Below are 27975 nucleotides of genomic sequence, written 5' to 3'. Positions count from 1 at the left end.
ATAATGTTTCCAAGATTCATCCATGTATCAGTACTTCCTGCCTTCATGCTATACATTTTCGTAGCCATCCAGGGGCTTTCTGATGGGCTCTCAGAAAACATACTTGACTTTTCGTTTTCAAAGTAGATTATGTCCTTTAGCACCTTGCTACTCAAAGTGTGTTCCAAGGACCAGTATTGTTGGCATCCCCTGAGAGCTTGTTAGAAATGCAGGCTCTCAGGCCCCACCCCGGATCTATTAAATCAGAATCTACATTTTAAAAAGATCCCCCCATTTTTCCTGTGCACAGTCCAGTCCGAGATACGCTGCTTTGGAGGGCAGTCTTCTGGGAAACGCTCAGTGCATTTGGATGGCTCCTAGATGGACGAGGCTGAAGATGGACCCAAGGTGCCCTCAGTTTAGACTGAGAATGAAGCAAAAGAACTTGACCTAGGGAGGTGGAAATGAATGTTGTTAACAGTGGGCTGCTGAAGCTTATTTAAAACAAAAACATATATTCTTCTCTTTCTGCAATAATTTAGGTGACTTTACATTTGTGGGGAAAGGCCTTAGGATTTTCATGTTGTCAAATGAAGGAACTGGGCTTTTCAGTTCGGAGAAGAGAAGGCTTATGGGGCTGAAGGCACAGAGTTGTCATCAAATGTTGGAAGGGCCCCTGGAAATCAGATCTATTCTGTGTGGGGCAGAAAGATTTTGCCTCGATATGAAGAGCTTCCGAACATTGGGAGAACTGTTTAAAGGTAGAGGGGTCTATGTACAGAAGTGGTGAGCTCCCTAATTTGGACAAGTTGTTGAACTTTTCTGAGCCTTAGTTTCCTCTTCTGAAAAAATGGAGTGATAATACTTCCCTCATAGGATGGCGTAAAAATTACATAAAAATTATGCAGTGATTTATGCTGCCTTGATCTTTTCAGTCTCTTCATATGCATGTGAAAGCTGCACAATGAACAAGGAAGACAGAGAAGAATCGATGAATTTGAACTGTTGTTTTGGTGAAAAAATATTGAGTATACACGGACTTCCAGAAGAACAAACAAATCTGTTGTAGAAGATTAGAAGTGAGGATGGTGAGACTTTGACTTGCTTACTTTGGATATATTATCAGGAAAGACCAAGTGCTATAAAAAGGACATCATGTTTGGAAAGTAGAGGGTCAGTGAAAATGAGGGAAACTCTTAATAAGGTGCATTGACATAATAGTCAAAACAATAGACTCAAACATTCCAATGATCTTAAAGACGGCACAGGACCTTTCTATCGTACATAAGGTTGCCACGGGTTGGAGCTGACTTGATGGCAACTAACAACAACAACCACCACCAAGTTCCTAGCAGTGCCTGGCAAGAAGTACAGACTTAATAAATTTCAGTGCCCTTTCTCCCTCTTCTGTATCGTTCCTTTCTTTGACTTGTTTGGGGTGGACTGTAATTAGCTAACAGTTTGGCAGCTCTCTTGATCTGTTTTCATCTCATACACTTCTGATTCTTGTTCACTATTGGTGGTTGGCCTATGTCCGGTTTGCTCAGCTGGGGCTTTTTAACGTGGCCAGCATTGTAAGAGGCCCTGTGTGGGCACAGCCTTGGTTTGTGAGGCTGCACCCCTGATGCGGGCCAGCAGTCCTCCAGGTAAATGGCCGTCATGATTGCCAGGACATTGGTCAGGCAGGCTGGACAGAGCCACACAGGCGCATCACATCAGGAAGGACTCATGGTCCTCAATGGTCGCCAGTGCTTTGTAGTGACTACCCACACTGGACCAGTGTCCCAGCCTCTGAATTTAGAACATCTTTAGACACAACTGCTCGCAGATAAATTCACATTTCCATCTGCGGATGCAATCATTTTTAGACGGGAATAGGAGAGAAGGTGGGGTTGCAGCGAGAGAGGCATTTTTTAATTTATCAAGATGCGAGTGCTACTGTCCCTCCACTACCTTTTACAGCACCCTCGCCCCCAATAAAAAGCTTTTATTGCATGTGCAGGGGAGAGAGTTACAGTATAATTGCTGCGCCTTAGTCTTCCCCAGGCCCTATGACGCACCATACTTCTCCCCGCTCCCTGGAACAGATGACATCATCCTTTCCACCTCACTAAGTCTCTCCTGTCCCCTGTCTTCCTGGAAGCTCCCAGTACTACTCACCCAGTCCACAAGGATCTTTCCCTTCTGTGAACAAGGACCCTCCAATGACCAGTCAAGAGAGTTTGGATCATGTCACACATTAATACTATTTTTAGGCCTCAGGTTCTGTGAGGTCAGAGCCTGGTAGTTAGGCCAGGTGGTTTGTACAGAAATACCAGACACCTTGATAAATTCATATAAATAATCCATGTCAGGAAGCTCATTGCCAGACCTTCATGGGTCTCAGCTGGACTCCTGGCCACCCAAAGACCATGTTATATCCATCCTTGGATCCTGTACAGCTATGGGGGTAGGGAGCGGGTACTCAATATAGGCTGATTGATTGATTGATCTGAGTGACAGAAAGCCATGGAGAGTTAATCTGAACAGCCTGGCAACTTGGAAAGAGGGATGAGGGAAAGGGAGCAAAGAGTAATTGAAATAAGTGCATTTTACTTTTATTAATTTTCCACTTTATTCAATAAAGAATTTGGTGCACAAAGCAAAATATCAAATAAAATGTGATTTGTGAAATGAGATAGGCTATAGACAAAAAATATGTATGTATGTAGGAAGGAAAGAAACATGGGCATTTCCATGTGACTCTAATTCCTCCAAATTTAAAAAAAAAAAGAAAATATGTTTTCAAGCTGTCTTCTTGGGTTGGCAAAGACTGGTTTGATTTTCCCTCTGTGTTTCATTGTGCCCTGGGCTGGGCTGAGCTGAGCTGGTGAGCTGCTCTGCCCTCCGGCAGGCTAGCCTTGCCCTCTGTAAGGATTTGCCTGTTATTCTAGGAGACAAGGGCCTGGAAGGTGCTCCATCTCTGCCACTCTCAAATTATCAGGCCCCGATGAGTCATCACTACAAATTGGTTTTATTTTCTTTTGTGTAGGAGCCTGATTCAGAGTTGATTTGACAGCCAAATTGGCCCAGAAGGTATAATGAGGCAATGCCAAGCATTTCTGAATAAAGAAGGGGAAAAAGGGACAGGCTAGGGGGTGGTGATGCCTTTTATGTTGCTTGGGTACAAATTCCAACAGGAGTGCAGAGCTGTGTTCTCATGAGGAACAAGAGAGCAGAGTACATTCCTCTGTGGTGCCTCCGGTTTTAGGCTAAGTGAGGGGGAGGCAAAGGGCTCTCCTGCCAGGCCCAGACTCATCAAATAGTACCCATATTCAGATGCTGACAATGTGATAGGTGTAGCACTGGCTCTGGAATGAGGTGGTACTGGATTCAGTTCCCAGATCTACCACTTACTAGCTGTTTTCATCTCAGGCAATTTACTTAAGCTCTTGAAGACTCAGTTTCTACATCTGGCTAATGGGAAATAATAGCAATTGCCTCAGAGAGTTGCTATGAAGATAAATTGGGTGATGAATGAGCAGTGCTTAGCACGGTCCTTAGTTCTTATGTAGCATCTCTTGTTTTAAGCAGCTCTCATATTTTATGTATTAAATTAACTTGTGTTAACTGTTTGCACTATCCAGAACTCCATTTTCTACCTAAGGGAGGTCAAACAGGGTTAGGGACCTGCCTGGTAGCTGGGGTGCTTGCATGAACATGGGCAGTGAAGCTCCTCGTTTTGTAACCAGCTTCTCCCTTCTCTGGGTCCTACTGCTGTGAGTCCTGGTCCTCCTGCCCACCTCACCAAAGACCCTCTCTCTACTGAAAATCTCCTGGTCTTGTGCCAGGTGCCAGGTGACCTCCCCTATTCTCTGCAGGCTGGCACGTGGCTCTCACTGGGGTAGAGGAGTGGAGGGGCCAGGTCGCAGCTCTGTAGGTGTGTAGGTTTTCTGTAGGTGCAGCCCTCTCTGGAGCATGTGTCCTACCTGCCTACCCTTCATGGAAGGAAAGGAGGCTACATGGGAAGGACAGAGACTTTGGAGCCAGATACACTGGGTTTGAACTGGGATTCTGCTGGTTGCTATCTGTGTGGCCCTGGAAAAAATTACCCAACCCTTCTGAGCTTCAGTGCCATGTCTGTCAAATGGGAATGAGTGTTATTTCGTGTCAGGAGGGACCATACAGGTGGTTCACAGCTTTATCTGGTACATGCAATTTATTCAGTGCTTGATAAATATTTCTGAAGGACTGAGTGGAAATTAAAAGCACATATAGGTAGGTGTTCGACAGATGTTAACAGCCTTGATCTTCCTCTTTTCCTTCTCCTTCTAGGCCCCCACTACATTCCCCATGGGAGATTGGTAGGAGGCTGGTCACTGATTCATTCAATAAACATTGTGTGCAGGCATTTAGGCACTGCGGATACACTGACAGAGAACTCATGCTCACGTGGGTCTTATATTGTAGTGGGAGGAAGAAGGCAATAAACCCAATAAATAAACACAGCATTGAGCATATGAGAAGGTGAGAAGTGCAGTGGGAGAAATAGAACAGGGGAGGGGGATGAAGCACAGAGGGGAGGACTTGAGAGCTGCGATCATAACATGGTAGGCCTTCCTTGGAAGGTGACATCTAAGGGAATATGGGTAATGATGGTCTTGGAACAAGTCTCTTTTCCTCCAGCACTCCATCCCATTTTCCTTGCTGTTGCTCAGGTTGTTGCAAGGTGAGAGAAGCCAAATACCTGTGAGCAGTGCCACCCTTCACCTCCTACTGTAACTAGGGAAGGTGCCCAGAACCTCACTCCCATACTGTCTTCTCTGGGAGTCCGTGGTACCTAGCATTCCAGCCACCAGACTTCCCAAAGGACCTCACCTGGAGAGGATCCCTGGGCTGGACCCAGAGCTTTCAGCAGAGCAGCAGCCAGCTAGGTAGTTGGGCAGATTTCTTGCAGGAAGCCAGGTCTGCCCAGGCCTGCTTGCTCACTGTGTGTTTGCTCTGGCACCCAGCACCCTCAGCTGCATTTACGCTCACCCAGGTGCCAGGGCCTTCAAAACAAGGGTGGTGGTGTTTGTGGTGCTGGTTTTGGTTACAAAGCAGTGTGCACCTGCCCAGGCCTCAGCCACAACTGCTTAGAACACCCACCTGCCCCCTTGTCAGCCCCTTGCCCTCCCCTGCACTGTTCTGATGACCCAGGTTGTTTGTGGCTCCAGCTGGAGCACCTGATCTGGTTTCATTGCCTGTGGTTGGGATGCTCATCGCTCAGAGTTAACGTCCCAGCGCACCTGCCTCCCTCCCCCTGGTCTCCGGGGCAGGTACTTAAGGATTCCTTTTTGGCGAGTTTTTGAGAGAGTGAGACATACAGCAAACAGATCAGCGGACCACTTCTTTTAGAATGTTGCTTCTCACACATTAGTGTACCTCAGTGGTTTCTGGGCAATTGTTTAAAACTTAGACTCCTTTCCCCACTGATTCAGTGGATCTGGGGTAGGACCAAAGAATCGGTATCATCATCGTCATCATCATCTTTGCTATTTTAAAGTCACTTCTCTAGGTGATCACATTCCAACAAACCCAGGCTGAGAGGCACAGTTTACCTCCTTAACCTGTTGTGTGTTAAAAACAGCAACCATAACCAGCCAGTTATTGTTGAGTAGACTCATGGTGACCCCACGTGTATTAGAGTAGAACTGTGCTCCATACAGTTTTCAATGGCTGATTTTTTGGAAGTAGATTGCTAGGCTTTTCTTCCAAGGTATCTCTGGGTGGACTTGAACATCTAACCTTTTGGTTAGCAGCCGAGCACATTAACTGTTTGTACTACCCAGCTTGTATGTTAAGGCTGATTGAAATCTGTTGTCTCAACGTTTCCAGTGTCTAGCCCAGTGCCGAGCTCCCAGGTGTGCTAATACGTGTGTGTTGAAAGTTAGAGGCAATGCGAGGTGAAGCCTTTTATAAAGAATGCTTCAAAACGCGAAGAATTTCCAACTAATTGATCTCCATAGTCACGTTTGCATTCTCAACCACTGAATTTTTCTTAAAGCAGAGGCATGCCTCTGTTCAGGATTTTAATAACAAAACAACAGCATATTGAAAAGAAGAACTGAATAAACCAAATCCATTGCCGTTGAGTTGATTCTGACTCATACCAACTCTACAGGACAGGTTAGAACTATTCCATAGAATTTCCAAAGAGGAAATCTTTATGGAAGCAGACTGCCACATCTTTCTCTTGTGCAGGGGCTGGTGGGTTCGAACCGCTGACCTTTGGTTAGCAGCTGGGTGCTTTAACCACTATGCTACCAGGGCTCCTTGAAGAACTGAATAAGGGCAATTATTTTTGAAGGAATCTGAGGCTTACCCGTCTTCCTGATTATGGCTTTGATAAAGTTGTATGAAGTTACACCATTTATTAGTGATTCTCAATGTTGGCTGCATGTTGGAATCACCTGGGGTGCTTAAAAAAAATACTGATGCCTGGGTCCCATTCCTGAGGGCTCTGTGTAATTGGCATGGGGTGTGGCCTGGGCATCAGAATTTTTTCAGGTTCCCCTGGTGATTCTAATGTGCAGCCAGGGCTGTAAACCACTGACCAAGAATGTCTGGAAGCCCATGGAGAGGGGAGTGAGAGATTCATTTCTTGCATCTTACAGGGAAACCTCTTGGATTAGAGATGGAAGGTCCCCCAGACTAAGTGATCCATGACTGCTTTTAAATCTGAACCCAAAACACACTCACACATTCATATACACACAGATATATGTAGTATTTACATGTAAATATACACAGGGAGTCCCTAGGTGGTACAAATGGCTAATGTGCTGGGCTGCTTACTGAAAGGTTGGTGGTTTGACTCCATCCAGAAGCACCTTGGAAGAAAGGTCTGGCAATCTACTTCCAAAGAAATCAGCCACTGAAAGCCCTACGAAGCACGGTTCTACTCTAACACACATGGGGTCGCCATGAGTTATAATAGACTCTAATATATACAACGTGTATACCCACACAGGTAGTCCCTGACTGCTCCAACGACTCTCTCATTAGTTAGTTCTGACTTAAGTCTCATACCTCTTTTTTTTTTTTTACTTTTCATTTTTATCGCCTTTTATTATCAGTATCTTTATAAATAAATCTGAGTTTTATTTGTCTTTGGGGGTTGGGAGCATTACATGTAAATTTATAGATATATTTTAATACATAAAAAAAACAAACCAAACCCATTACTGTCGAGTTGATGCTGACTCATACATGCATACGGAAAAAATACACAGATCATAAAAATTTACAATTTACTCTGGCGATGGATAACTTCCACTTGTGGAACATTCTGGATCATCTGGATTATTCCTGGGGGAATGGGGGTGGTGTTTCTAGTCAGAAAATTAGTGAGAGTTATCTGTATGGTCTATTCTTATATTTCTCAGTAACATCTCACTACTTCCCGAATCTGCCTAGTGATTTTAGAAGAACGATCAGCATTTGGGTCCATGTTTTCAAACAACTGAAGCCCCTGATTTAGTTTAGAAAAAACTCCAGCGAATTCCTTCACTGTAAAACTTTCTGACAACTTCTGTCCTTCCTCTTCCTCATCGTTTCTTTCTCCTTCAGTTTTTCTTTCCTCTTCAAAATTTATTAGGTCCCAATCTGCCAATTCCTCATCTTCATGATCTATGAGCTGTTCCGTATTGGTGATATCAAGTTCTAAGTTAAGTGTTCTTGCCATATGGATGATTTTCCCACCAATCTCTTTCATCATATTATCCTGATGGAATGCTTGGTGCGTGTTCACATACCTCAGCAATGTTTTCCATAGCCCCTGCGTGCATTTTCCTGTAACTTCCTCTCGGGAAGATGCAGTGTTCCAGATACACTGACGGTCCTAAGTGTGGTTCGTCATAACTTGAATGTGTCGTAAGTTGGGGGCTGCCTGTATACACATGTTGTTGTTAGATGCCTTTGCATCAGTTTCTGACTCATAGTGACCCCATGTGACAGTAAAACTGTAATCTTTACGAGAGCAGATTGCCAGACCTTTCTCCTGCAGGGCCACTGGGTAGGCTCAAACCACCAACCTTTTAGATGGCAGCCAAGCGCTTAACCACTGCGCCACCAGGGCTTCTTACGTACATACATTAAATAAGTGTATTTATTTTAGAAGAAAAGCAATAGCCAATTGTTTTCCACCTCTCTATAAAGACATTTTTCCTGATCAGTGGGTGGTAAGCTGAGAAGAATAGGTTGGGGCCAGGTTTTCAGTACCAGGCCAGATTAGCTGGATCGTGTTTTGCAGGGGTTGGGGCATCACTGGTGACCTTTAAGCAGGCGTGCTGCATCAGGTCTGCGTCTAGGAGAATAGTGCTTGTAAGGGACTCAGATTCCTTCTGAGTAGAGACAACTCTCCTGGCACCTCACTGGCCTAGATCTTGACTCCTGCTTCTCCTGGGGTGACTCGGATCTGGGTCAGCAATTCCTCTTCCAGGATGGCAGGAGAGGAGGAAAAGCCGTGGAGGGAGGGTCTCAGGCTGCATGAGGAAGCAGTGGCGATGTGTATCTAACCGTGACACTGGGTACTCTTTTCTTCCCCTAGGAAAACACACATCTGCCAAGCTGAGAATTTCAGAGCCCTGGTGGTGCAGTGTTTAAGAGTTCAGGCTGCTAACCAAGAGGTCAGCAGTTTGATTCCACCAGCCGTTCCTTGGAAACCCTATGGGGCAGTTCTACTCTGTCACATAGGGTCACTATGAGTCCAAATCGACTCGGGGGTTGGTTTTTGGTGTTCCCAGCTGTGAATGGTCTTTGTAACCCTGCTTTAAAAGCAGCCGATCACTTTCTGCAGGGAACATTTGGTGGGCGGGGCTGGGGGGGCAACTTGTCCTATTTCTTTCTTTAGAGATCTGTGGTGTCTGAAGAGGAAGCAATTTGAATTCAAGGGCCAGGGGGACTCATGTCTATAACTAACCAGGGCTTTTTTTTCCTTCTTTGGTTATGAGACAACTGTGGGAAAACTTGGAGTTCTTCAGGTGCTCGTAAAAATTGTGTCTCTTATAGTTGGCTGTAATAGTATCTGCGTGAGGATGTTAAATTATGGTTAAAGACTCCTACCAAGATAGTAGCTGTTCTCAAGTACTTTAGATGTGGCTCTGTTCGGAGGCAGGTATGTGAATGTGAATTACGTATGTTCATAAGCTGGTTCTACTAACATTTAAGAATAATTTTAGAAGACAGCGAGAAAATAATCCATTGCTTTTGGAATTCCTGGGCCTTTTTTTTTTGAGGAGCCCTGGTGGCGCAGTGGTTAAAGTGCTCAGTCGCTAACCAAAAGGTCAGCAGTTGTAACTCACCCGCCGTTCAGTGGGAGAAGGATGGGGCAGCCTGCTTCTACAAAGATTACCACCTTGGAAACCCTATGGGGCAGCTCTATTCTGTCCTATAGTGTTGCTATAAGTTGGAATCGACTAGGAGGCAGTGGGTTTTTAGTGGGTTGGGCCCTTTTTTGCGTTCGGAATCTTCTCTTTTAAAATCTGTTTGTAGAGTATAGTTATTCTGTGCCTGCCTACCTGCTTTCCTCTCTTCCTCCCTTCCTTTCTGCCTTCCCTTCTTCCCCTTTTAGTTTTACTTTTTTGAAATGTGAGGTAATGGGAGCAGGCTGCAATGCTGCCTCCCCCTGCTGGTCGCTGTTACAGTCTTGTTTGCACTGTACAAAGGATAGAGGCAGGGTCTGGGATGATGCAAGTGACAGGAATACCAAAACAAACTGAGACTGAAATGTTTAATTTTCTTTTTTTTTTACTTGTCCAAATGTAGTGAATTTTAAAATGTTTCCTTTGTGAGAAGGTGAAAGGGATTCATTTTGTCTCCTTTCATTCCTTGCAAAACGAGGTAATAAGTTCATGAAGCAGTGATTTATTTTGTCTTGCTGCTGCAATTTTGTGTACATTAATGCCTAAATTAGCAGTCTCCTTTATTTTGCCGATGCTCAAGGTTTTTTTTTTTTTTCTAAGCTAAAATGAACAGATCTCTCTGGTTGATTGCTTTGGGTGTTCATTCAAGTAGATGGCAGGTACCTATGCCTGTTTACTATGTATACACAAAACAAGTGTGTTTGAGAAGGTATAATTTTTAAAATGAGTGAAACTTGTCTCCCTTATTAGTCATAGGTTTTTCTTTTAACCCACAAAAATGGCTTCATAAATTATACCAAAAACCATTGCTGTCGAGTCGATTTCAACTAATAGCGGCCCTATATGACAGAGTAGAATTGCCCCATAGGGTTTCCAAGAAGCTACTTGTGGATTCGAACAGCTGACCTTTTGGTTAGCAGCCAAGCTCATAACCACTGCACCACTAGGGCTCCTCGTAAAAATTATAGAAAACCAAACCAAACCCAGTGCCGTTGAGTCAATTCCAAATTATACGGAGTATTAATTTAAGTCTCTCTGCATGATGATAAATTATTCAGAGGAAGGCAAGCTACCCTGCTGAGAAAGTTTAGGGGTAAGATTTTCAAGGATGGTTCTCTGGATACTTTTCTTGAACTCGCCTGTTTGTTAACATCCAATTTAAATGTCCTTCTTAACCAAAACCAGCTTTGTCATTATCTTTTGAAGTCTCTGCCTTGGCTTTGCTCTTATGGGTCAGAAAAAATTAGGACTCATTTCAGATGGTTGGGATGCATATGTGTGTTAGACGGCAGCCTGGTGGTTGGAAGCTTGAAGCAAAATAGTGTACACTCGCCTGGAAATCAGACACACATGCCTCTTACTAATTGGATGCAAATTAATTAACTTCTGTAGACATATTAAACTAGATATTCTTTAGTTCGTCTCCGACTTTATTCACATGTTCTAATCAGAATGATTAAGACATTCGACCTCATTTGGGAACTGAGAGCAACACTGGACATGCAGAAGAGAGGGAGTAAGTTGCTTTTATCTTCTTAAAAGACTCGCACGTACAGCTTAATGTCAAATCATCTGGAGGATTAGCCATAGGCCAGGTATAGTCTATGGACACACATGCCTTGTTCTGAGTTGCGTCTTCTGTTTTTTTTGTTTTCCAGTTGCAAATGAGGCCGGGGACAAGAATGCCAGACCACTTGCCCGCTTCTCCCGTGAGTAAATCTTGTCTCATCCTTTTTCTGGGCTGCTTCTTAACATGCTCCCCAGGAGACTTTTCACTTGCGTGGCTCACCGCTGTGACCCTGCCATGTGGTCTCTGTCAGTAGAACAGCCGTGTAGAAGAGGTCTTCACCTGTTTCATAGGTCATTTGAGCCCCATCACAGGTGAGCTATACTGTGCCTTTTTCCTCCTTAAAAACCAATTGCTGCCGAGTCCACCCCAACTCATGGCAGCCCCATGTGTGTTGGAGTAGAACTGTGCTCTGCAGGGTTTTCAATGGATGATTTTTGGAAGTAGATTGCCAGATCTTTCTCCCAAGGCATCTCTGGGTGGGTTCAAACCTCCAACCTCTTGGTTAGCAGTCACGCGCTTAACCGTTTGCACCATCCAGGGACCCCTTTCAATCCTTAGAGCTCTGGTTTTCAAGCTGTGCTCTGGGGCCTTGCTATTCAAAATGTGGTCCTCAGAGTGGCAGGATTGATGTCACCTAGGGGCTTATTAGAAATGCAGGACCTCAGGCCCCAACCCAGACCTGCTGAATCAGAGTCTGCATTTTAACAAGATTCCCAGGTGGTTCCTGTGGGATCCCTGAAGAGCACACTGCAGTGGGAGGGAGGACTTTTATGAGGATAAAGTGAGACAGGGTATGTGAAATGCTTGTAGCTGTCATGGTCTATACACATGTCAAAGCATACCACCCAAGGTGGATTCATGAGATTTACGGGATGTCGACCTAGTTCAAGGACATTTTGAGGATCAAAGAGATGGAATGTGTTTCCTGGGGCCCTGGGACAATCAGTTGGCTGTGGAGCTCCCCATTATTTCACTTGCTCCCAATGAGATGAGAGAAAGCAGGAGTCAAAAGCCTCTTGATGTTTTCTCTGCCAGTCTGACCAGAAAATTATATAGCAAGTTAATGTACTCCCTGGATTGAAAACCCTGATCCCAATGCAGGGAGTGAAAATACTAATGAGATTGAGGGGGGTATGGTGGATGCTCCCAAACCTACTGTGCCCCAAGCACAGAGGTGGTAGAGCTGTAAACAAAAAGGCGGATTCTTTTCTCCAGCATCATTGCTGCCTCTCTGGCTTTCGCTTAAAGTCATTTCACTTATGCTTTCTGGGCCTCAGTTTCCCCATCTGAAAAATAGGAAAGTCATAACTGTTTTCAGTCCTTTACAAAAATGTTGCCATTTTTTAAAGTTGTGGCATGAGACTTCCTAGTCACTGTGTTGTTCATGTAGGACTGTTCAGGCTTCTCCTATGGACACTGCCAGAAATAGATAGCTGCCAGAGTCAACTGTCCACAACAGATTGAAACGTTGCCCTGTCCTGTGTCATCGTCATGGTTACTGGCATGTTCGAGCCCATCGTTGCAGCTGTTGTGCCAATCCATCTCACTGAGGGTCTTGTTCACCCTCACTGGTCCTCTGTTTCACCAAACATGATGTCCTCTAGCGATTGATCCCTGATGGCAAGTCCAAAGCAAACAAGTCGGACAGTGTTCTGTTGTGATCCATAAGGTTTTTACTGGCTAATTTTTGGAAGTAGATTGCCAGGCCTTTCTCCCTAGTCCATCTTAGTCTGGAAGCTCTACTGAAACTTGTCCACCATAAGTGACCCTGCTGAGATACTGATGGTATATTCTCCAACATTACAGCAACACAAGAGCTACCACAATATGACAAACTGACAGATGGGTACTGGGGACACTGCCATAGTAAGTCTTAATAGGTAAAGCTAAAAGTATAAATTCTCTATTTTCAGGGCTTCTTCTAAACCTTGTCTTTGATCTCTTTTTGGGAGGCTTCAAAACTTTGGGATTGATTTCCTACAGATGATTTTTATAGAACTGTATAACGTATGATAATGAAAGAACATTAAATGCCCACATTTTAGAAATTGTATAATAAAATACTCGCTTTTCACAGGCTCCATTTTTCACTGCCCTCCTACCTGGAATCATTATTTCCAAAATAAGTATTTCATCCCACAGTTCAGTGAGGATGATGAGTATTCTTTTATTACCTTTATTTCTCCATCTCCGAGCAGTAGTCAGGCAAATGAATATGCCCAAATCATAACCCGACCATGCTGCACACGCCGTACTCCGCGCACCCCTCGGGGTCTCCTGGTGTACTGACGCGCTTGGCAAGATGTACGCAGTGGATGGTGCTCTTTAACCGTGAAGGCCAAATGACACTTGGAGCACTTAGTCCTTTCACGGAGAGAAGAGGGTTACTCCTCCTGTAAATTGCTTTCACAGGCTTCTAAACTGTGTGACTGGGTTGGAAGAATGATGTATCGTTTGAAAGCTTATTAGCCAGAGATAAATGAGGGCATGAGGGAAAAAGAAAAAAAAATCTACACAGGAAGAATGTAATCAGTGGCAAACCGATTAGGCTGGACTGATGGGGGTGGGGAGAGGCAAAAAACAAAAAAGCAAACAAACAAAACCCAAAAAACAACAACCTCCTGACTTAGTGCAGTGTCCTGGAAAAACATCAGATGGCACATTAATTACTAAATCTTTTTGTAGCAAATGCTAGAGAGGGGAAAAATTAGCTTTTAGGAAGGAAAAAAAAAAATTCCTTAAAGGAGCCTCATCTGATTGACACTTCACTTTACCAAGTTGAAAATGACCTTCATTGTGTCATGTGAATGAAGAATTCAGTTTGGGAAGACCAGGAGGACCGGGTGGTAGGTTTTTCTTTGGAGACTGTGAGACGAAGTGCTGCGGCACTCTCTGATTTTTGCATCAGACAAGATGTGTGCATTGCACAGTACAGATTTAGGCCCAATGGGCAGATGGCAGGAGCCTCTGCTGTGGAAACCAAACCCTCCAGGGGGTCAGCAGAGAAGACTTCCAGTGAAGAGAGAGGGGCTGGCTCAATGTCCCCACCTATCCCAGCTTTTCATTTCCTTTGGGGTCCTCACATTCTGATTCCTGATGCATCTGGAATATGATGTTCGCTTTCCTAAATTTTGCCCAAGTTTGAATCAATATGTTTTTTTTGGCTTCCCCATACCGCAACAGAGATGAGCTGTGGTGATCGTATTAAGGAATCTAAAGGAGAAGTCAGCCGTGCACCTCATGTGTGTCCACAACCTGTCAGTGAGGCTTGTGTGTTGCTGTGATGCTGAATAGGCTTCAGAGAAGCTTTCAGATAAAGATGGACTGAGAAGACAGGCCTGGTGATCTACTGAAAATCAGCCAGTAAAATCCCTGTGGATTACAATGGTCAGATACGCAACTGATCGTGGGGATGGTACAGACGGGGTAGTGTTTCATTCTGTTGTGCATGGGGTCACCTTGAGTTGGGGGCCGATTTCACGGCAGCTAACTACAATGACAACGAAAAAGGAGAACCAAAAAGAAATAGAATGTATGAAGCATGAGAACAATTTAGCTTTCCTAAGTGCTCGTTTCTGATCCTACCCTGGCCAGCTGGTTTACCAGCCTTCCTGGCCTCCTCCTCGTCCACTTCCTCAGAGGGTTGTTTCTACAACATAATCCCTGAACTTAATATTCTTCCCAGCACTCTCTGTCTCTGAGTGGCTGACACCACCACACAGAACGATTGTGCTTTTCTCAAATGAATCAGTGCCAAAGCCCACAGTTCACGCCTGAGGCCCCCTGTAACTCAGTGTCTGTCACCTTCAGTCTGGAAGCACTTGATGTTTTTAGTCAACTAGCAATGCTGTGGTGATCGACATGTGGAGTAAGAGCCCAATGCTATCGGGGTCCCTTCATGACCTCTGCCCCCATCATTTCAGGCTCTCGCAGTGGATTTTGACTAATCTGGCCTTAATCAGAGCATCTGCCGGATAACTATGGGTACATAAGGTGAAAACAAAGGAGAGAGAGGGAGATAGTGGGGAGAGATTCAGAGAAAGGAGAGAATATTATCTTCGTCTCGAACGCTGCAGGCGAACGATGGAGTCAGAGAGAATGAGGAGTGAAGGGTGGCCTTGGCTCTAAAGTACTCCATCAGCCAAGGCACATTGGCTTTGGACAAACAGTTGGTTTTAAGAATGGCCCCCACCACGAAGGCTGCCTGTCATGGGGCTGGAGCTCCTATGGGAGGGGCTTCCTCATTCTCTGCAGTGGGCAGGCCTGCGCTGGCAGGGCACCCCCTGTGGGTAGTTCATGCACAGCTCTCTGACATCTAGTTCTCACAGCCACCCCTCCAGGCAGGCAGCAGTGGTGTCTCCGTTTTATGAATGAGGACAGCTAGGCCCAGAGAAATGGGGAGAATTGCTCACTGCTGGGATCCTGGGACTCCCAACGCCCAAACCTGGCTGTTATCAGTGCACATTACTTCCTCCCTATCTAAGCAGTTGGCATTTACCATTTCTGAGCCTCAGGGACTCAGGGGACAATCATCTTGATAATGGAGGTACGCAAGCCTGAACACAGGACAAGCTTCACAGTCCACAAGCATTGATTCCATTTTTCCCAAAATACACCTATCCACTAGCTCATTAATATCAGAAGTTCTCTAAATAAGGGAAAATCTTGCGGACTTGAAGTGCAAATTCGCTTGAGAGAGGGGACACAGGGTTTCACGTTCTTACTATGGTGAGAATGATTGATAGCAGACTTAGATTTTTTTCCCCCAGACCCCTGAATGTGTATTCTACATGTGTCAAAGAGGTGGCAGAGCGGGTATTCCATTTGTCCTTTCATTTACTCATTCATTTACCTAATAGTTACTGAGCACTCACCATGGGCTTGGCTCTGTGCTGTATGCTAAGGATTCAAATTCTGATTAAAACAAGACCCCTGCTGTCAAGGAGCATAAGGGTTGGAATGAGGAGACAGAAAAGTTAGCCAGCAATGTGGTAAGTGATATCAGAGGGGTTAGCATGGGGAGGGGGGTGAGGACCAGTGGAAACACAGGACAGGGCCTCTAAACAAGTTAGGTCAGATTTCTAGGAGAAGGGGATGCATACTGTGAGTGTTGAAGGATGACAGGAATTATCCAGGCAAGGAAGGTATGGGGAGCACATGCCAGGAAAACACACGAGCACTGTGATAGGTTGAATTGTGTCCCCCAGCAGATACATTGAAGTCCTAACACCTGGTACCTGTGACTGTGACCTTACTTGGAAACAGGGTCTTTGAAGAAGTAATTAGTTAAGTTGACATGAGGTCATACTGGAGTAGGATGGGGCCTATTCCAATATGACTGGTGTCCTTATAAAGGAGAAGAAACACAGAGACAGAGGGAAGATGGTCATGGGAAAAGAGAGGCAGAGATTGGAGCGATGCAGCTACAAGCCAAGGAGTGCCAGGATTGCTGACGTCAACAGAAGCTATGAGAGAGGCATGAACAGATTTTCCCTCCGAGCCCCCAGAAGGAATCAACGCTGCCAACACCCTGAATTCAGACTTCTAGGCTCCAGAATTTCGAGAGAATAAATTTCTGCTGTTTTAAGCCACCTGGTTTGTCGTACTTTGTTGTGGTAGTCGTAGAAACGAACGGGGAGTCCCTGGGTGGTGCAGTCAGTTAAGCACTCGAATACTAACTGAAAGTTTGGCTGTTTGAATCCACCCAGAGGTGCTTCAGAAGAAGGGCCTGGTCATCTGCTTCTGAAAGGTCATAGCTTGAAAACCTTATGCAGTAGTCCTACTCTGACGCACATGGGGTCACCATGAGGCAGAGTTGGCTCAAAGGCAACTGTTTTTTTAGGGAACTAATACATGCCCTAAAGAGCCTTACACATTGGGAAAACTGGCCGGAGAGGTCGCTTGGGCAAACCAAGAAAGGTCTTTGTGCCTAATGAGTGGAGCTGATTGGGGGGGAGCCTCTGAAGGGTTTTTATACTTGGTTGTACCTCAGCCTCCTCCTGGAGCTGGGGTGCCCTCTGGAAGCCAGGGCTGTGCTGTGAAAAGCTGGCCCTCCCCAGCCAAGTTCCCAGTCCTGGCTGGGCCAGGAACGCCTGTGGAGCCCCTCTGAGGCTGGGGCTTCTGACATTCCGTGGCTTCTGGGAAAAGTCAGCTGGCCTGTGGGGCTGGGTCCCCTGCTGAACACATCTTGTGGCCAGGAGCTCAGGTGCAGACATTTGGGGTGCTGGCCAGGCTGCCCTCCACTACCAGGTGGGAGAAGATAGCACCCTGCCTGGAAATGTCTGTTGTATGTGTATGTCAGTGTCCCTGTTAGACACTGGGCTCCTTGAGGGCAAGGGCCCGTCTGTTTGAGCTGTGTATCCTCCGTGCCTGGTGTGAGAACAAATGCTTGTTGAGTGAAGACTGTGTAACACTCTGCCTGCAGCTGCTCGCCCTCCTCTTCCTCATCCTACCTTCATAGCAGCTCAGGTGATCCCACTGCCCAGCACACACACTCCCAAAGCCCCTCTGGAGTTTGTCATCAAGGGTTTTCCATATACTCCCTCGAGAGTCCTCAAAAGCAACTAGGAACGCAGGCTCTGGTGTCAGGCCTGGCTTTGTACAGGTAACTTAACCTTTCTAAGCCACACTTGCCTCACCTGAATTCTGGGGACAGTACCAGAACTTTCTCCCAGAGTTATTGTGACTATCGCGTGAAGAGGTGAATGTCAAAATAATCCCATGTGACATGGTCACAGAGCAAACTAACAGATGTTGACTGTGGGGGGGTGGTCAAGAAGTGGGTAGGGGTGTAAAGGAGCAGAGTTCTGGAGACTCCCTTATAGGGCAGGCTTTAACCTCTCAGTTGTTAGCTGAAGTGGGGGCAGCTGAGGTTGATATCAGCTTTGATGACTGGGCTAAATTGTATAATACCCTTAGCACAGTGCCTGCACGTCATACATGCTCAATTATTAGGGGTTGTTGTTATTATATATATTCTGAATCATTTCCATCTCCATCTTCCTTCCTCCCTTCTTCCCTCCCATCCATCCATTCATCCTTTATTCTTTTCACATATATTTATTGAAGACTTGGAGCCTGGTGGCACAGTGGTTAAGAGCTCAGGCTGCTTACCTAAAGGTCGGCAGTTCGAATCCACCAGCTACTCCTTGGAAACCCTATGAAGCAGCTCTACTCTGTCCTATAGGGCTGCTGTGAGTCGGAATTGATTTGATGGCAATGGGTTTGGTTTTGGTATTACTGAAGACTTTTCAGTGCTAAGCCCTGGAGACAAAGATAAGTAAGCTCTTCTCCAGAGACCTCACAGTCTGATCAGGGCGGTGGAGGAATAAACAGCTCCAATACAGCATGTGGAGGGACGGGCTAGAGATCAGTACAGGTGCTGTGGGAGCCAGAAGGGGGACACCTCACCTGGCCTGGCGTGGAGGTGGATTCAAGGGTGTCCTATTGGAGGAGACAAGCCTTAGCTGAAGCTTGGGAAGTGAGTAGGGCTTAACAGGTATAGAAAGTAACTTCTAATAATAATAAAAAAAAATACTACCGATAAAGGAATAAAGGCCACATGTAGTATTCAGATGCGGCCACAGTGTGGCAGGAAAAGCCTAGATTTTGGCATGTCTCTGTACTCCAAAGCCATTGCCATCAAGTCGATTCTGACTCACAGCAACCCTGTAGGACAGAGTAGAACTGCCCCATAGGGTTTCCAAGGAGGTCCTAGATTTCAACCGCTGACCTTTTGGTTAGCAGCCATAGCTCTTAACCACTACACCACCAGGGTTTCCTCTCTACTCCAGGAGACTTAAAATAGGCTGTGTTCAGGGCAATAGGACAGGATCTTGGTTAAGGGAATGTAGGAACACTGGAAGAGATATTGGCCCCAAAGCTTGTATAGCTGGGCAGATCCATTCTGGAGTTTTGATTGCTTCCCTGACTGAGGGGAGAATAATTTCTGCCCAGAAATGAGCACATGGCTGAAAAGAAAATAGTGGTATCAAAAGCAGTAAGAAAATGGAGCCTAATTAGTAATGCCTTCAAATTTGGCATATTTTGCTTTGGAAGGTAAAAATCTGTATATTGTTGGAAATAGATTGTCCTGTGAAAAGCTGGAGTAATTTGGGTGGGTAGATGGTGAAGCAAGGGAAGGTCTCCTAGTATTTTTATGCTGGTGGATGAGCCTCTGTGCTGGACAAGGATTGGGCAGGGACAAGGGGGATGTACAGTGAGGGTGAGCACTGGGCTTGGGATAGAGGGCGAGGAAGCATCTATTATATGGTGATGCTCCCAAGGCCCCATCCCAGATCTGCTGGATTACAAATTCTTGAGGCAGGGTCCAGTAATCTGTGTATTAACAAATTCCGATGCAAACCAAAGTTTGAGAACCAGTGGTATAATTGAAAAACTGTGTGATAGTGAGGTGGAGGCAAAGGCCGGGGAAAAGAGGTCTGGAAGCTGTGTTCGCAGAGCAGTACAATGTTCTGATTTATATTATAGATCAGTACAAATAACAAAGGCCCATAGGTCGATGAAATAGAATAGAGGACCCAGAAATAGATCCTCACTAATATGCCCAACTGATTTTTGACAAAGGTGCAGACACAAGTCAATGGAAGAAATATAGCATTTTCAATAAATGATGCGAGAGTAATTAGATTAAAAAAAATAAATGATGGGAGAGTAATTAGATAGCCATAGGTAAAAACATGAACCTCAACCTAAGCCTCACACCTTTCACAAAAGAATGAGCTCAAAAATGGGTCAAGGACTTAAATACAAAGCAAAAAAACTATAAAACTTTTAGAAAAAAACAGGAGAAAAATCTCTGGGATCTAAGATTAGGAGAGAGAGACTTGGCATCAAAAGCACGATCCATAAAAGAAAAAAATGGATATATTGGGCTTCATTAACATTAAAAACCTTTGTTCTGTGAAAGACCCTGTTAAGAAGATGAAAAGACAAGCTATAGAGTGGGAGAAAATATTTGCAAACCACATATCCAAGAAAGGAGTTGTATCTAGAATATATATATATATGTATATATATATATAAATAATTCTCAAAACTCAATAGTAAAAAATCAATTCATTTAGAATATGGCCAAAAGACATGAAAAGACTGCTTACCAAAGAAGATATACAGATGGCAAATCCGCAAGTGAAAAGATGTTCAACATCATTAGCCACGAGAGAAATGCGCATTAAAGCCACAATGAGGTACCGCTGCACACCTATCAGAGTGGCTAGGGGAAAAAAAATAGTACCACCACCAAATGCTGGTGAGGATTCAGAGAAAATGGATCATTTATATGTTGCTGGTGGTACAGCCACTTGGCAAAAACAGTTTGGCAGTTTCTTAAAAAAGAAAACATGTAACTACCATACCACCCAGCAAGAGTACCGCTGAGCTTTTATCCCAGAGAAATGAAGACTTACCTTCACGCAAAAACCTGTACATCAATGTGTATAGCAGCTTTCTTGGTAAAAGCCCCAAACTGGAAGCAACTCAGATGTCCTCCAATGGGCGAGTGGTTAAACAAACGGTGGTACGTCTGCATCATGGAATACTACTCAGCAATAAGAAGGAACAAACTACTGATATGTACAACCAGCTGGATGAATCTCCAGAGAATTATGGTGAATGAAAAAAGCCAATCCTAAAAGGTTAGGTACTGTATGATTCCTTGTGTGTAACATCCTTGAAACAACAAAATGACAGAATTAGAGAACAGATGAGCGGTCACCAGGGGTAAAGGAGGAGGCAGCAGTGGGAGGGAAGTGGTCGTGGCTGTAAAAGAGCACCCTGAGGAATCCTTGTGGTGATGGAAACGCTCTGCATCTGGAGTGTTTCGGTGTCAGTGTCCTGGTTGTGGTATTGAACGATAGTTTTACAGAATGTTGCCCTGGGGAAACTGAGTAAAGGGTACACGGGATCTGTCTGTATTTGTTGTTACAACTGCATATGTATGAATTTACAATTATATCAAAATAAAAAGTTAAAAAAAAGAAAAAAGCCTTCCCATGGCCTCCAGAATAAAGTTCAAGTCCTTGGCACATCATCCAAGTCCTTTCAGAATCTTACCCTACTTCGTTTAAGCTCCAGAAAAATCAAACTAATTGCCCTACCACACTGTTTCACTCCTCGATGCCTTTGCTCACGCAGTTCCTTTTGCTTGAAATGGTCCCTCACTCTGCTGATCGCCAGGCAAGCCCATTCATCTCTCAAAACACCTATCATAGGCCAAGTTTTCTGTAAAGCCTGGCTGGACTGCCAGGACAAAAATAATCACCTCTCCTTTTTTCTGCAACTATATATTTTTGCACTGTTACATTATTCCTTGTTTCACACTGCATTGTAAATACTTATTTAATGATTATCTTTGCACTAGATTTTGACTTTTGAAAGCAGAAGCTGTGCCTAATAAGTGTTCAGTAAATGTTTGTTCAATTGGACTGAAAGCAGAATAAATGGAAAGATGCCGGATCGAGAACAACTCCAGACAAGGGGAGAAAACCCACTCATCCCTGGACGATTCTTGGAGATTCGCATTCAGTAACCTTATTAGAAAAAAGTCAGATGGATTTAAGTTATGGGGTTCCCATGATTTACCAATCACAGCTTCCCATGATACCTTCTGTTCAACAAATGTTTCTGGAGCACCTACTGTGTGCCAAGCACCATGTCTAATCTCCCTCCCAAGACAGGCAGGTAGACCAAGGTGGTGCTGTGGTTCCTGCCATGGTACGCATTAGGCTGTGGCTAAGCTTGGTTGGAAGCCCACGATGGATACATACAGTGTTGGAGGCTGTGAAACGTACAACTCCAGGGGAGGATCATTTTGTAGACTAAACTATGAATGACTCTCACTTCAGTTGTGCAGTTGCGAAGGCGCTGTTGAAAATCTCATGTTTGCAGCTGCAATTCTTGAACTCGTGAAAGAATTGCCTACTTTTCTAATCTGACAATGCCAAACAAGAAGGGAAGTCAAGACAGGAAGGCAATTTGGTCAGAAGCTGAAGAAAACCCATGCATGATATAATTGAAACAGATATAGAAGGAGAAAAGGCTGAAATGAGGCATTCATCTAAGTTTTTAGTGTGGTTTCTATAGCCTCAGAGATCGACATCATAAAAATAGATAAAAAGAGTTAACATCGAAAGGGCACTTTCTGCAGGGTACCAAAAAACCTAAACCAAACCAAACCTGTTGCTGTCGAGTTGATTCTGACTCATAGTGACCCTATAGGACAGAGCAGAACTGCCCCATAGGGTTTCTAAGGGTGTAATCTTCATGGAAGCAGACTTCCACATCTTTCTCCCACTGAGTGGCTGGTGAGTTTGAGTGCTTAGCAGCCGAGTGCTTAACCACTGCACCACCAGGGTTCTTTCCTGCTGGGTACCAAAAAACCAAACCTGTTGCCTCAAGTCCAACTCATAGCGACCCTATAGGACAGAGTAGAACTGTCCCATAGAGATTCCAAGGAGCGCCTGGTGGATTCAAACTGCTGACCTTTTGGTCAGCAGCCGTGGCACTTAACCACTATGACACCAGGGTTTCCCTGCTGGCTACAGGGGTATAAAAAATGAATAAGTCACAGTTCTTTCCCCAAAAGGAGCTTTTTACCAACAGATGACCTATTGTCCTTGTTACCAGCAATGGCTAGTTTGGGCCCAAAGTAGAGAAATTCTTCTCTGTGACCATATACTACCCAAAAGTCTCTGGTTTTCTGGAACTTTTAATAAAAACTACAAGTCTCCATGCAGTTACTTTCAAACACAGTTATTTTTGATCACAGTACACATCTCATTTAAATATGTTTAGGATTAATGTGGTACCTTCTTCTAAACAGCTCAGAGAACTTTCATATGTACTGTATTACTGAATTCATTCCCACCAAGTTTTTATAATGAGGTAAAAAAATCAGCCCTGGAACTTCCCAAAGGAATAGTAGGCAGATTTACAAATGAGTCATCCAGCAGATGGTAAGACTTGGATTTTTGCATGCTCTGCAGACATCAGCATACTTCGAGGTAGGCATGGAAAATTCTTGACTTAATTTTGGGGTGTGCGTGGGGGGGGGTTGGAGAAGCCCTGGTGGTGCAGTGGTTAAGCGCTTGGTTGCTAACTGAAAGGTCAATGGTTCGAACCCACTAGCCACTCCATAGGAGAAGAGGTGGCAGTCTGCTTCTGTAAAGATTTATGGCCTTGGAAACCCTAAGGGGGAGCTCTACTCTGTCCTGTAGGGTCACTATGAGCTGGAGTCTACTTGTCGTTAATGGGTTTGGTGGGTCTGAATTATTGAAAGTCTGACTTACAGAAAATGTTAAAAAATGTCATCTTCTAACTCTCAAGGACCCAAATTATACTAGCCATTAAAAAGTGCTTGTCAAGTAGATTTCACTCTTAATAGATAAGTTTCTCTTTTAATTAGTATACAAAATGGATGCTGTCAAAGTTCTTGAAAACAGTCTCCTTTTAATCTTGTCTACATCATTACTCTGCTGAACAAGCTCATTCTTTATATGTATGACAAAGAGAAATCAAGACCTTTCCTCTCGGAATTGATGGTCTTACTAGATAGTGCTCCACTGCACCAGATGAATTTCTAAATAGACTTTGGAAGTTATGTAGGAGTTATGCATATCAATCTGATAAGAACACATGCAAGGCTATGCTTTGAAGTGACTTTTGCACCATTCTTTTTGCTCACTTTTTAGGCTTGGGCTGTGCACTGTCGGTTTGTAGTACTGTGGTGGCTTTCATGTTGGTATGATGCTGGAAGCTATGCCACCAGTGATTCAAATACCAGAAGGGCCAGCATGTGGACAGGTTTCAGTGGAGCTTCCAGAGTAAGACTAGGAAGAAAAGCTTGGTGGTCGGCTTTCGAAAATTAGCTGATTAAAACCCTGTGGATCACAGAATATTGTCTGAGACTTCAACTTGCTTACTTTGAACACATCATCAGAAGAGATCAGTTGCTAGAAAAGGATATCATGTTTGGTGAAGTAGAGGGCCATTGAAAACAAGGGAAACCCTCAATGAGATGGATTGACACAACAGCCTCAACAGACTCAAAAATACCAAGAATCATGAAGGTGGAGCAGGCTCAGGTAACATTTTGTTGTGCTGTACATGGGGTCACTGAGAGTCGGAGGCAACTTGACAGCAACTGTTGTTGTTGTTAGGTGCTGTCAAGTTGGTTCCCACTCATAGTGACCCTATGTATCACAGGATGAACCATTGTTCAGCCGTTTGCTGTCCTCACAATTGTTGCTGTGCTTGAGCCCATCACTGCAGCCACTGTGTCAGCCCATCTTATTGAGGGTCTTTCTCTTTTTTTTTGCTAACCCTCTGCTTTACCAAGCATGCTGTCCTTCTCCAGGGATTGGTCCCTCCTGATAACATGTCCAAAGTAAGTGAGATGAAGTCTCGCCATCCTCACTTCTAAGGAGCATTCTGGCTGCCCTTCTTCCAAGACAGGTTTGTTTGTTCTTCTGGCAGTCCCTGCTATATTTAATATTCTTCACCAACACCATAATTCAAATGCGTCAATTCTTCTTTGGTCTTCCTTTTTCATCGTCCAGCTTTCGCATGCATGTAATGCAATTAAAAATACCACGGCTTGGATCCAGCACACCTTAGTCTTTAAGGTGACATCTTTGCTTTTTGCACTTTAAAGAAGTCTTTTGCAGCAGATTTGCCCAATGCAATACGTAAGTTGATTTTTTGACCATTGCTTCCATGGGTGTTGATTATAGATCCAGGTAAAATGAAATCCTTGACAACTTCAACCTTTTCTCCATTTATCATGGTGTTGCTTATTGGTCTAGTTCTGTGGATTTTTTTTTTTTCTTGATGTTAAGGTGTAATCCATACTGAAGGCTGTAGTCTTTGATTTTCATCAGTAAGTGCTTCAAATTTTCTTCACTTTCAGCAAGCAAAATTGTGTCATCTGCATATCACAGGTTGTTAATGAGTCTTCATCCAATCCTAATGCTGTGTTCTTCTTCATATAGTCCAGCTTCTCAGATTATTTGCTCAGCATACAGATTGAATAAGTATGGTGAAAGGATGCAACCCTGACGCACACCTTTCCTGATTTTAAACCAAGCGGTATCCCCTTGTTCTGTTCAAACAGCTGCCTCCTGGTCTAGCTTTTGAGCTGGAGATACAAAAGTAAACAATGCAAGGAAAGTAAATATGCAATGTTGGAATTAAAATTCACATTGAAATATAGAAATGACACTGAGGAAATTTTAATCCATGATCGAAAGACACATTTGAGAAACACTGCCTTAGAGTATAAACGAAAATGATGAAGGATCAGAAATGATGAGAAAAAAATGATAGGTCAAAGAAGACATACCCAATATAAATAAATGAATTATAGATATTCTGGGACTAGGCCAAACAGAAGCAGTTAATCAAAGACAAAGTTGAAGGCAGCTTTCTGAGCAGAGGAAATTAAGACCTGAGTTTGCAGATTGAAAGAGCTCACTGTTTTCTAGAAAAAAATAGTTTAAACATCAGTTAAAAGAATCCACAACTACATATACAGTAGCAAAATTTTTGAATTACAAAGATAAAGAGGTTTGCAGACAAAGGAAAAAAACGATCAGACTTGGTCCTTTATTCTCTTCTGCAGCATTTACATAGCAGAAGACAACTGAGAAATATGTTCAGAATTTCATGTAAATTCAATAAATCTGTACCTAAATTGTTGTTCATGTGTTTCTCATTAGCCTACATACTATTTTATTTTTATTTTTTACTATTGTACTTCAGATGAAGGTTTATAGAACAAACTAACTTCTCATTAAACAATTAGCACACATGTTGTTTTGTGAAATTGGTTACCAACCCCACAACACATCAACATTCCCCTTCTCGAACTTGGGTTCCCTATTGCCAGCTTTCCTGTCACCTCCTGCCTTCTAGTTCTTGCCCCTGGGCTGGTATGCCCCTTTAGTGTTAGGCCAGTTGAGCTAAATGTCCCCTAATACCATGATCCCTAGCCCTTAGCCCAATAATTCGGTCCCTCAGGGAGTTTGGATGTATCTGTGAAGCTTCCATGACCTTGCCTTGGTTAAGTTGTGTTGACTTCCCCAGTATTGTGTACTGTCTTACCCTTCACCAAAGTTATCACTTGTCTATTGTATAGTTAGTGCTTTCCCCTCCCCACCATTCTCCTCCCTCGTAACCATCAAAGATTGTTTCTTTTTGTGTGTAAACCTTTTCGTGAGTTTTTATAATAGTGCTCTCATACAGTATTTGTCCTTTTGTGATTGATTTGTTTCACTCAGCCTAATGCTCTCCAGATTCACTCATGTTGTGAGATGTTTCGCGGATTCATTATTGTTCTTTATCGTTGTGTAGTATCCTATCGTGTTTATGTACCATAGTTTGTTTATCCATTCGTCTGTTGATGGGCACCTAGGTTGTTTCCATCTTTTCACTATACTATTCATGTATACTTGCAGTATACATGGGCGTGCATGTGCCTATTCATGTGACGACTCTTATTTTTCTAGGATATATTGCTAGGAGTTGAATTGCTGGATCATATGGTATTCCCTGGTGGCACAGTGGTTAAGTGCTACATCTGCTAATTGTAAAGGTCGGCAGTTCGAATCTGCCAGGTGCTCCTTGGAAACTCTACGGGGCAGTTCTACTCTGTCTTATAGGGTTGCTATGAGTCGGAATTAACTCGACAGCAGTGGGTTTGGGATGGTATTCCTATTTCTAGCTTCTCAAGGAATTGCCATATTGTTTTTCAAAATAGTTGTACCATTTTTCATTCCCTCCAGCAGTGAATAAGAGTTCCAATCTTCCTGCAGCATCTCCAACATTTATTTTCTGTTTTTGTGGTTTGTGCCAGTAATGTTGAGTGAGATGGTATCTCGCTGTAGTTTCGTTTTGCATTTCTCTAATGACTGGTGATCACAAGCATTTCCTGGTGTGTCTGTTAGTCACCTGAATGTCATCTTTGGTGAAGTGTCTGTCCATATCCTTTGTACATTTTTTAATTGGGTTGTCTTTTTGTTGTAGAGGTGTTGAATTTTCCTATGGATTCAATACCGTTATATTATTGATGTTGATAGTAAGAGAAACAATTTCAAGAATATATAATTTTCAATTTAAAGATAACTGTTATAGCTTTCCAATCTGGATTAAAAACACATTACAGCTATATATTGTTTCAGGAGGCATAACGTAAACCAAAATTGACGGGCAAGTATGTTTCAGGCAAGCATAAAGAATGAGCTAGCCATGGCAGTATTAATTTTATAGAAAGCAGAATTCAAGAAATAAAAAACAAAGTGAGTCATATTCCACTGAGTTACAGTCCACAGTACACATGTGATAGTTCCATACTTTGTATTCTACACAGAGAAGTGATCCGTATTTTATTTTATTCAAGACTCAATGAAATAGTTAGAAATGTTACTGTAACTTGGGTGACAGAGAAAGCATCAATAGATTCCCCAAATCAAAATTACGTAGAACATAATCTCTGATCACAGTGCTATAAAACCTGGGAATTAAATTAAAAAAAAAAATTTAAATGACAGCAACCAAAAATAAAAATAAATCACATGAAATACATTTTCAAAAAGAGTCAACTTCTGGGTCAAAAGATAAGTGAAAAATTGCCATCGCAGACTTCTTAGTGTATTTAGTGGGAAGATAAAATGTTAAAACTGTTGGCATGTAGCCAGCCAAAGCCATAGACACAAATGCTCTGATTTAAAAAAACAAATTGAGAAAAAAGAAGAAGACAAACATGTTGAAAATATGGTGTAAAAACTGTGGGGGCAGTGTCTAACCTCCTCCAACCCCACAAGGGGGAAGGAGAACCAAGATCACCAGCACAAGGCCGACTCCCATGAGGCAGAAGCCAGACAAACCTCCTCTCTCCGCCATCTTTACTAATTCTGACACCAGCCATGCCTCGCACAGCACTCTTCTACTTCTCTACTGGGTTTAATAATTCACTGCAATGGCCACACAGAACTCACAGACCATACTCAAAATTATGGGGTATATTAG

General features: G+C 43.6%; 1 protein-coding gene across 1 annotated transcript in view; it reads left to right on the top strand.

Moving 5' to 3' along the window:
* The window catches only part of PDE1C (phosphodiesterase 1C), a 626169-nt gene that overhangs the window by 97617 nt on the left and 500577 nt on the right, over positions 1 to 27975 (top strand). Inside the window, exon 2 of the mRNA XM_049894061.1 lies at positions 11021 to 11071. Coding sequence (XP_049750018.1) covers positions 11021 to 11071 — 51 coding nt within the window. The remainder of the gene's footprint in view (positions 1 to 11020; positions 11072 to 27975) is intronic.

The sequence above is a fragment of the Elephas maximus genome, chromosome 8, assembly GCF_024166365.1.
Source record: "Elephas maximus indicus isolate mEleMax1 chromosome 8, mEleMax1 primary haplotype, whole genome shotgun sequence".
Classification (NCBI taxonomy): Eukaryota; Metazoa; Chordata; class Mammalia; order Proboscidea; family Elephantidae; genus Elephas; species Elephas maximus.
The sequence above is the reverse complement of the archived record's forward strand: the minus strand, read 5'-3'. Positions and strand labels throughout refer to the sequence as shown.